The 11,143-nt window shown below is 38.7% G+C and overlaps 1 protein-coding gene and 1 long non-coding RNA gene across 2 annotated transcripts; both read right to left on the minus strand.

Annotated features, from left to right (window-relative positions):
- Window positions 1-3,707: 3,707 nt before the first annotated feature.
- On the minus strand, window positions 3,708-4,948 carry fibina (fin bud initiation factor a). Its single transcript, XM_080874255.1, has one exon. The coding sequence runs from the start codon at window positions 4,783-4,785 to the stop codon at window positions 4,156-4,158; it is 630 nt and encodes a 209-aa protein (XP_080730381.1). The 5' UTR covers window positions 4,786-4,948; the 3' UTR covers window positions 3,708-4,155.
- Window positions 4,949-6,389: 1,441 nt separating this feature from the next.
- LOC308392058 lies at window positions 6,390-10,734 on the minus strand. Its single transcript, XR_013970754.1, has 3 exons — window positions 10,523-10,734; window positions 9,264-9,398; window positions 6,390-7,978 (listed from the first exon to the last, which is right to left on the minus strand). It is a non-coding gene; the product is annotated as an uncharacterized lncRNA (long non-coding RNA).
- Between the last annotated feature and the right edge of the window lie 409 nt (window positions 10,735-11,143).

The raw sequence follows: 11,143 nt of genomic DNA on the forward strand, positions 1-11,143 counted from the left end.
ATGCACAGACTCTCTTAGTGGACCGTTAATTCATTGCAAAGAGCTCCTTTTTATTCCGTTAACAGCCCCTGGAAACATGAAAACATTTTTCATGTAAACAAACAGTAGTCCTCTGTTGTAAATGTATCTAACTGTTCAAACGAATTGTGAAGACTGGTTTGTTTTGCAGTGTTACAGTGTCTGGTATCAATGATACAAAGGACTGTGTGGTTAATGAGGAGGAATCATACATGTCCTACATGTGCCCACATCATTAAAAAGTCATCCGGTGCTGTAGGTGGTCTAATTATGCTACATACCCATGGCTTGTTGGCCAAAGTGCATTCAATTGCTTGAACTTTAAGTATGCTTTGCATTAAAAACCCCAACCCCAACAGTGACTAATACCATGTCAGATAAGTGGAGTAAAAAGCGTGTATGCTTTTCTCTATATAAGGTCAAATGGGACTCTGTGGAGTCTTGTGAAAAGAAAAGCTAAATGCAGCCCATGATTCAGTAGCTTGTAGCCAACTTTTCTTTACAGCGTGGCTTCAGTTCACTGAGGGACTCATTTATGCACAGCTCTCTTAAGGTCCTATCACAGCATTTCAAACAGGTCTGGACTTTGGGCCATTGCAACATCTTTGTTCAGCCATTCTGTTGAAGATTTGCTGCTGCGTTTGGGACCATCGACCTGTTACATAATGCAGTTTTACACCAAGCTTTAACTGTCAGACAGATGGCTTCACATTTGACTATACAGAAGAGTTCATTGTCGACTCATGACTGCAAAACAAGCCTAAATCATCACTTTTCCACCACCGTGCTTGACAGTTAGTATTAAGTGTTCGCTCCAGGATGAGTGCTGTGTATTATGGCCAAGCATCTCCACTTTGGTCCTGTCTGTCCAAAGGAAATTGTTCCAGAAGCCTTTTGTTTTGTTCAGATGCAGTTTTGCAATCCAAAGCTGTGCCGTCATGTTTTTTTCAGAGAGAAGAGGCTTTCTCCTGGCAACCATTCCAAACAAACCACATTTGTTTTCCTGATTGTGATATTCATGAACTTTTACATTTAACATGCTAACTGAGGCCTGCAGAGTCTGAGATGTACCTCTTGTTTTGTTTTTGGCAGTTTCTCCGAGCATTGCACAGTCTGAGCTTGAAGTGTCTTGAAAGCTTTCCACGTGTGAATAATCTTCCTCACTGCACAATGATGAACTTCAAATTGTTTGGAAATGGCCTCATAACTCATCTCAAATTGATGGGCAGGAACAGTTCTTGGTATTCCATTAACACCCACCTGAATGCTGCAGACATCAAACTGCCAAAACATCTGGTTTTACAAGGGTGCTCACACATACAGATGATTAATTAATCAAGTGTAATCAAGTAATTAGTAGCACCTCACTGTGCCTTACTCTTTGAATTTCAGTGGAAGCAGTAAGAGTGTACTTAGTTTTCCATAGGCCTGGATGCTGAAAGTAGCAAGGACTATTTACTAAAGTACAGTTTGAAGGCCATTGTACTTAAATGTTGGTATTTTATTCGGGTTTATACTAAAATATATTTTTGAAAAAAATATTGTACTTTCCATTTCTCATCAATTAAGTAATGACTTTACAAATATAAAAAAATAAGACAGACTGATATACATAAATAGTTATAGTTGATCACCAGCTACTATAGAGTAAGGAATCAACTTTTCCACTTACAGCAAAGTAATGCTTTTTCATTGCAATTAAGCAGTGAAAGAGGTCATCCGTCCCTTCCGAATGGGCTATTCTGCATTTTGTTTTCTTTAACAATACTTCCTATACTAAAATTAATTTTAAATGTAGGATTTTTGCTTACATCCCTGCATACCACACTGGTATAAGTGTTTCTTTTTTACTGAAGTTAAAGCTCTCACTTCTTTTCGTCTTTGACTTAGTTATGTTGTCTTGTTACATCAGCAACATTTGTTAAGGATGTAAATTAATTCTGCTCCTGAGTATGTGAAAGGGGGGGGGGGGCGTTGGCCTTCAACACAGCAATCTGAAAAAAAGTCTTATCTCAAGGTTCACTTTCCTGCTCTTTCAAGAGCTTTCATGGTCTTTAGCAGAAGGCAGACTTTGCTCAGTGGGAAATTTCTCTGTTGTCATGGAGCTGGTCCACTGAGATGTGTTAAAAAACTTGAGAAGTTAAACAGTATCTCTATTTTTATTGAACAAGAGCTCCTTAAAAGAGCGTCAGATGCAGTTGAATCATATTAAAACGATCAGTCGTTTCATTGCAGTAATAATAACGGTAAGACTAGTAGCAGATGGAGCACTTAACAAATCTCTCCTTTCTAACAATAGCACCCCAGAGGCCTGTCATTTTCGGGTCAGAGTAGTTTCAGGTCGACTGTGGTCTGCATTCTTGACCTTTCTTTCTTTTTCTTAAGGAGAATAAATTCTTCAACAGCATGCTTAACGCTCGGGCAGTCGTGCCTCTAAGCAGCGTGGATCTGAATCTAATCTTGCGGGAAAAAAATATTTTCCTATAGGTGGATTTATATCAGAGCCAAAAAAGACAAATTAACTATGATGGGCAGGTTGCTTATGAGAGGTTTTGCGAATAGCTCCACTTTTACTAACACAGTGGAAATTTTGTCCAAATATTTTAATCAAATCTTGGAGCCCTGTACTGTGCCCCTGGAAATTAAGAGCTGTATAGACATATAGGGTTTCTCAGGAGCTCCTGCAGCTCTGGGTTTTTGCTGTGCTGGTCTGCACTGTGCTAAGAAAGAAAGAGCTGTTTTTTTAAAAAGGGGTCCCTCAGGGGAAGCTGGACTGTGAGGAAAACCAGACAGAGGAAATCACACCCAGTTGCGCCCATTGCAGCCCATCTGGCTCACTCACATCTGCATAGACATCATCTCTGTTAACAAAAAAAAGTAAGAAAGAAAAAAAGTGGGCATGCTTGTAGCTGTTACTTTGTGGTTGTTGCAGACGTTGGCTGGAATAAGAACATTTTACGGTAGTCAGAGAAAGAAAATACAGAGATTACCACCAAAGGCATTTGTGATATTAAATCCAAGGCACTTCAAATGAAGACTGCCTAACAGATGTGTTTATGTGTGACCCTGTTAGCCAGGGTTAATGCTTATTTTGGAAATTCAAAACAATTTTCCATCCATAAACAGTGTCTCTGAAATAAACTCAAGAGCAAAACAGGGCTTTTTTTATAGGCATATAAACAACTTGCCAGTTAAAAGCCTATTTTTAGTAAAAATGACATAATCCAAAACAGCTCAGAGTTTAAACACAGTAACATCTCATGTCAACCTCGAACTGCGTGGATTATGACAGACAAAAGACTAGATAATGATGACAGTGACGGCCTTTGAAGAAGCATATTTCATACTCGAGCAGATTACTTCCAGATGGAAGTGGGAGGCAGTGACAGACTTCAGACGCCAATTAACCACGGCCACTTGAAGGGACAGTCGAGCCTGCCACTTGTAGTGCCAACAGCAAACACGGTGATGTCAAGACATGAGGGAGGAGGAGGGTCACATGAAAGTGATGAAAGTGAAAAAAATTACAATTTCAAAGATTTCGAGTTCTTATTGCACATCGCAAATTTTAAAGGATGGGAGACGTCTCACATTGAAAAAGAAAATACCTGAAAGTCCTGATGTGGTGAGAAGAATGAAGAACATTTTGTCTTGCTTGAAAGAAAGGGAGAAATATCAGATATTTAATATTTATTTGATCAGTTATGACAACCTAACAGCGTGAACAGCATAGTTAAAATCATACAGAGTTACATATTTTACTGACAATAAATCCATGTTGGGGGAGGGGGGGGGGGTTGTTTTCACACTCTCTCTTCTGGATAAGATTTCTCCTCTGGGGTGGCACTGAGGGTTCCTTGCAGACATAACTTATGTCCACATTTCTTTGTTCCCTCCTGATTCAGAGGAATGTGCTAATATTTCTGTTAGAGCTCCTTCAGTGATACAGCTCCAAGGAATGGGAACAACCAAAGGTCAGAGAAGTTCAAATGCTTAAGAAGGATATTCATAAGCCACAATAAACTTTCCAGTTGGTTAATGAACTGGAGCGTCCTCGCTCTTTCTTTTTCCTCAGTCTCTCGCTCTCTCTTTCATACACACATACACAAACACACACTTAAAGCTCCCACAGCCCCACTAAGAACCAGCATTAAGATACTCAGTCTTTAGGCGGCTCAGCCTGGTACCGTGACTGCGAATGATGAGAGACAGCAGCTCATGTTTATCTTTCAGGCCCAGCGAGATGTCGGTGGTTTCCTTCAGTGCGTCCCTAACGTCACCCACTTGCTTCACCACATGCCCGTTCAGCTGTTGCTCTTCCCTTAGCTCAGTCTCTTGACTTTGTTTAAACTTCACCTCCAGCTCCACCAGGGACTTGTCCACGTTTGAAAAAGCCTCGCCGATCTGGGAGATCTCCCGCCGGAGGAACTTTCCGTAGCTGTCCTCTCCGTCCAGATCCTGGGCCACAGTCCGGCCGATGCCCTCGAGCAGGCGCGCCGAGTCCTCCGCCTGCAGTTTCGTGAGGACGAAGTCCTCCCTCACTACAGAGTCACTGTCCTCTAAGGCCGCGCATGGATACACGTCTGAAAATTTAAACAGCATCTGGCACTTCTCGGGATCTTCTGTCTCCTCGTAATCTCCATCCGGGACGAAGAAGTGATGGAAAGTGCCATTGGAGATCTCGGGCTGCAGGGGCCCAGTGTAGACTGCCGAGCAAATTGGCAGAGATGTGACGATGATGAGCAGCAGTGGGACGGGATCCATCATGCACCTCCTCTCTCTCTCCAGCGAACAGCATCTGGACTGGCAGCCGGATTCAGCGCGCAGTTTTCATCCCGACTCATATTACACAGTCCCCCGTCACCTAAAAGGCGCAGACTGCCTGTTTTAAGGCAGAAGGGCCCCTCTGTGGTGGCTCCAGGGTCAGGCAAAGCGCGCAGCACCAGTGCAGAGTCATGCAGCTGATCTTTGAGCGTCTGTGTTTCCGACCGCAGAATTTTAAGGCATGGTTCACAGCAGAAAAATATCTTTGGGTGGAAAATAAGCATTCCGTCAGTCATATCTAGAATAAGTGGTTTTTCTACAGCGTGTTTTGTGCATTATGCTCTATGATTTACAAATATAACCTCGTATTTAACAGTTATTTGCAATCGATCATGTATCAGCAGTCTGGTTTGCATTTTCATTTCCCCCCCCCCCCCCCCCTTTTTGTTACAATCAGAAACCTTGCTAGACACTTTTCTGGGCATATTTGCACTTTTAGGTAGAACATTTGCACACTGAGAAGCATAAACTTACACACGAGAACCATTAACCATTTATTGATTTGATATTGATCCTTTTAATGCTCTTCTCTCAGGCCCTTGAGCCGCTACTAAGTGCATAGTGAACAGACGCTTTAAGATAAAGAGACAGCATTGGCCATAAATGTAAGTGATTGTCATATGATTAGAAAAGGGTGCAGGTAAGTGTATTTATGCAGCTCTTGTGAAGAGCAGTGCTTATTTCAATACAAGTGCATTCCCACTGTTTGCTTTTTGTCCTTTGTGGGGCGTTTTGTGGGCCTGAACATGATTTAAAGGGTCCAGGAAACAACAAGAGCAAGATTTTTGTGGGGAAAGTTGCATGTGATGTTTAGGTGTTTAGCTGGTTTTTACACGGATATAATACAGACACAGTTTTTTGTGGCAGCTGTTGGTAATAAGCCATAACATGCAAAATTGTTACATGTCTTAATTGCCTTTTTGGAAGCATGGAAACATCCATGGCATATAATAAGCAAAGCGTGGCTCACCAGCAAGAGGGTACAAAGTGCTTCCTTCTACATTCACAGTGACACTGTGCTGCTGAGAAATTGTGGGTTTTGGGATTCAGATGGATGTGACTTTGACATTTACTAACTAAAGGCGCTCCTCAATAGAACAAACCTCCTACAGGAGAATAATTTCACACACCACGTGACAAATCCGGTGTCAGAAATATCAAAAGGAAAATGACAAAGAGCCAAATACAGCGATGGAGCATTAGACTTAAATTGGGCGAGCACACTCAAAAAAATAACTCTTTGAATGAACATAAAAAAATCATGGAAAGAATTTCCACATAATTAAAATTGCTTTATTTTAGCATTATGCAATTCTGTTATTCCAACTTAATGCACTTGATTAATTAATGATGAATCAACTGTTTCACTACATTTGAGTCCAACTTAATTTAATTGAGTTGATCCAACCCATGCAAATTACACTGTAAAAAAATATTCCGTAGAAAAACAGAGAATGTCCTGGTAATTTTCTGCCAGTACATTTTCTGTTTTTTTTACGGAGGTTTGACGGACCTTTCTGTAAATGATAAAACGGAAAATTCTGTAGATTTACAGTATACTCTCTGTACTATTTACGGACATTTCCTTCAGCTATAAAACAGAAAATTCCGTTTATTCACAGTATATTTTCTGTATCATTAACTGATATTTTCCGTTAATAGAAAAATTGAAATTTCTGTTTATATTACTATTTCCAAGCACTTCTTTTCACTGTAACTCATTAAATATAGTTCTTTATATCCTTAAACGTACATTTCTATGCAATTACAACCTAGTACACCATGTACTCAAAAATTCATAAATTAAAACTTAAATTAATTTGTGCTTCGTACACAACAACATTGGTACAATTAATGTTAAATATTCTTTTATTCTCCTTAACTCAAACACTATACTTAAATATAATGACAGCATCCATCTTGTCATAAAACTACTAAACAGCTGATACATGAACAAAATAACTCACAAGCTTTCAAATTTGAGCATTTTTATTTCCTTGAAATCAGGTTGCCCTCATGTAAATGTGTTTATTTACATTCATTCAAGTGGCTACCAAGTGTTTTCTTCAAACAGGACACCTGACAAACAAAAAATGTCATATTTAACGACATGTTCACATTTAATAATATCCAGAGTACCTTTTAGTTAGAATCACTGCCTTGTGGTAGTTTTGCCTCAGCCAAATGGTTAAGGTGTGGTTTACATCCATCTCTGTCCACTTATGATACAGTATACACATGTAGTCAGTTATAGCCAAACACCTTTGATTACTGAATTGCATTCACTTCATTAATGAAGTGAATGTAATTCACATTTGTGTGAACATTTGTCTGAGATTAACTCTTTGGGCTCTTTACCTTACAATATAACATACTTGAGTCAAAATTTGTTGACTGTTTAAGTGGTGCCACATGAATACAACTGAACAGATCTAAAGAAGATGTTCCTGAACTTTGGGTTTATTCGAACAGGACTGATGGATAACCACAGGACTTTTCCCCATATGATAACTACAACACATAATAAATTAAGACAGATTACTGTCCCAAACTTAAAGATAAAAGTGTATTTACGGGACTTGTTTTGTCAGTGAGGAGCAAAGTATAATTAGAAGTGCTTGTTCTGATGAAAAGTTAAACTGTAAACAGCAGCATAAATAAGGATCTGTGTCCACGAATCCTCAGCAGTGACAACACTTAAACATCATAGTTCAAAATCCTTAATGCACACCTTTTTCTCCACGGTGTTCAAATTCTCTAAGCTGGTTAAGTAGAGGGAAAAGTCTGACATATTTCATGACCATTAAATGTTAGACAAGGCTCTGAAAACGAGGTTACAGTTACAAACAAAAACCTCTGCTTGTGCGCACAGACCCTAAATCACAACAAATAAGACAATAGTAAGACAAATTACTACAAAGTCTTGTTACCGCTCTTCATATAACAGTGTGACAAAGTCCTGAATGCAGCCTGCATGTTAGTACATCAAGGTCCATCTGAGCTTTAAGTAAAATACACTCAGCTTTTCCTTGGATTTTAAGAGTTGCTCAGTTCATACAGGAACTGCAGCAGTTGGAGTTAACGTGTCGCTGTGTTGCTCCTCCGTGTCAGCCATTGAGACTAGTCGCAATTTATTCTGAGGAAAAAAAGAGAAACAACAAGACATTTTTAAAAAGTTTGTATTTTTATAATTTTTTTTTTACCTAGAGCATAAACAACATAAACAAAAAAAGGATTAGGGCTGTGCGATATGACGATATATATCAGATTACGATATAAAAATGTCTATCGTTTCATATTATACACTATTCTTTGTTTTGTGGTGTTGCAAAATAAACTGTTTACGACAATATTTTTTTCATGGTTTTGATGGTCACTGTAGTTGCTATATTATTTCTTAAAGTTCTCTCCTTCTCTTATACTTAAAATAACCACACTATGGACGGACAAGTGACTGTTTTTACGCGTACTTTCGTTACCAACAATGAGGATAAAACCATCGTGTGGCTCCGCCGTCCGCTTGTTTATTTTCCACATAAACCTTTCACAATAAAGCTCAAGTTTCTGTTGAGACTTTTCAAACTAAACTGAAATGATATACATTATTCTCAAACATAAAATTTCAGAATATGCATCAAACAAATGACCTCAAATAAAAACATCAAGTAACTATAAATGGCGCTTACAGTCACCACGCAGATGAAGGCACAGAGAATACCAGCATGGCCAGCAAGGATGAGGCAGAACCAGAAGGACCAGTCAAAAGAAATCGAGGACCTTATTGTTAAATGAGGGGCTACCTCTGTAGCATGGACATGGTTTGGTTATGAAAAGTCTGACACGCCCCAGAAAACTGTACTATGCAAATTATGCCACAAACTGGTCCCCACCACCACTCGAACACGACAAACCTCTTTAACTACCTACACAAGAATCACATGAAAGAGTTTCGAGAGAGTTTACGAATGAAAAGCAAAAAAAGAGTCGTCAGGTGCTCAAAATAATCCTTAGACTCAAACGTTAGAACAGGCTTTTCCTTGCAGCACGCAGTCTAATAAATACTCAGAAAGAAAATGGCGGCCATTTAAACTCATGTCTAAAAATGTATAGTTTCATGCATCGGTCAAAACACTCGACTCCAGGTACACGACGCCCAACTGAAAACATTTCACATAAGTCGAGTTGCCCGAGAATCACAGAATTTACAGAAAATGCACTATTTTGTGATATATATCGTTATCAGGAGAGATACGTCTTATATTGGGATATGAGACTTTGGTCATATCACGCAGCCCTACAAAGGATTATAATTCACGTAGAGTTGCATACACATAACACCATTCTGTTGCAACCAAAGCAGTTTATAATTAAAGTAACATACATACCTTGAAAAACTAAATCAACCACAACATTAAACTCACCTTGTGTTTGTAGAGAAGGTGATCAGGGTTTTTCTTCATTTCCTGAGACCAGCTGCTCTGGATCATCACCAGCTTGTATCTTCATCTTTTTTTTCACTCGGGGAAGTCTTTCCTTTTCTTGGCCATTGCTCTGCACTGGAAAACCAAAGTGTGTGATCAAAGGTGAAATAAGGGATATTTTTCCACTGCAGGACTTAAAGTGCTTCAAGTAGTGATAGCTGTTGATCCATTTCTCAAATAATCTGTAAGGATCTGGATTTTTAAGAAAGATACAAATATCTCTGCTTATATTTGGCTAAAAGCTTGATATAGACAAGGCATATAGAGCCCCTGCACACCAGCACTGCGCTTACATTATAGTTCAATCAAGAAATAGTTATTATTGATTTATTATTGAATTTTTTAGTAATAATTTTTAGTATTTAATCACATTAGCACAGTGGGGTGACAAAAATATTCCACATACAAGAAATGCTGCTCAGCATTTCATAAATTACATTTTCAACAAATGTTGGAGTAAAAACACAGTTACAGGGAAAATGTGTCTGTCTGTAAATATTAACTAAACATTTCTATGTGCTACAAAATAGACATACTGTAATTGTAAATGTGCTGAGGTGAAACTATACTTTCAATAATTTTACCACTACAGTCTGTTAACCACCGAAATAATCTATGCTGGTCAGCTAGCTAAAAGTCTTTACTTTAGCAGCCCAAATCAGAGGCTAACATTAGCATTTGCTAACGTCAGCCAGGAAGGTCTGAGGCTTAAACTAGGGTTAGTGTAACTTTGCCTGAAACCCTTTAAAGTGTACAGTAGAGCCAACTGTAAAACACAGGTATTGATACAGTACTTATTAGAGTCCTAGAATAATTTCTAGAACCATGAAGTTCTCACTTTCCCAGTTATCCACATCGCTGACTTTCGCTAATTAGCTAGTTAGCAGTCACAGCTGTGTAATACCCAGAGAGACACAGACAGCTAACTATAATATTTATGAAAACTGGTTCAGCCACTGAAGGGCAAAACTGGTGGTATCACAGTAAAAATTATTTTAACATTAATTAAAATAAAGCTTAAGTCATGTTAAACCTAAATAACAATTATTTTAAAAAATGAGTCAGCAAAATATTCCTGACTTGTCTGGAGACAGCCGAAACCAGTTAACAAATAAATTAACAATTCTTTCTAAATAAAAACACGGAGTCTTTTGAAAAACATTATTTTAATAAAACGAAACATGAGTTTTAATACTTACCACAGAAATTTGAAGGCAGTTTCTCCAACTTCAGAATCCAAAATCCAGATGAAGCCTGAAAGAAGCCTAATGGCTGCTCTTGCGCTTACTTTTCCCTCCTTTTCAGGTTCTTTTTCCCACAATGCATTGCAGTAGTTGAGAAATACAGAAAAATACCTGTAAATGACTAATACGGAAAATTCCTTCACGTTTATACAGTAGATTGTACTGTATTTTTACGGATTTTTTTTACAGTGTACGTTAGTGTGACAAAAATGCTTAATCGTAATAGAAAGCCATTTATTAATGTGCAAATCCTTTCCATGATTATTTTAAGTTCATTAAATGAGTTATTTTTTTGGAGTGTTCAACAGTCTAGGGTCTGGCTAACATAAAATGTTAAGGCATTTATCATAACTTCCACTCCATCCATCCTCTTATCTTTACCAGGGTTGCAGGGAGGTTGGGGCCTATCCCAGATGTGATAGGGTGACAGTCAGAGTACTGGACAGGTCACCAGTCTATCACAGAGAAACAAACAACCATCTGCACTCATGTTCACAGATATTTTAGAAACGACAATTAACCTAATCCTAATTACTGCGTGACTTTTAACTGTGGCAGGAAACCAGAGTACCCAGA

The sequence above is a fragment of the Rhamphochromis sp. 'chilingali' genome (genome assembly GCF_963969265.1).
Source record: "Rhamphochromis sp. 'chilingali' genome assembly, chromosome: 2".
NCBI classification, from domain to species: domain Eukaryota; kingdom Metazoa; phylum Chordata; class Actinopteri; order Cichliformes; family Cichlidae; genus Rhamphochromis; species Rhamphochromis sp. 'chilingali'.

What these genes read in the sequence shown, in the direction of transcription:
- fibina (XM_080874255.1), bottom strand. Translation starts at nt 4,785, where the DNA reads ATGATGGATCCCGTCCCACTGCTGCTCATCATCGTCACATCTCTGCCA.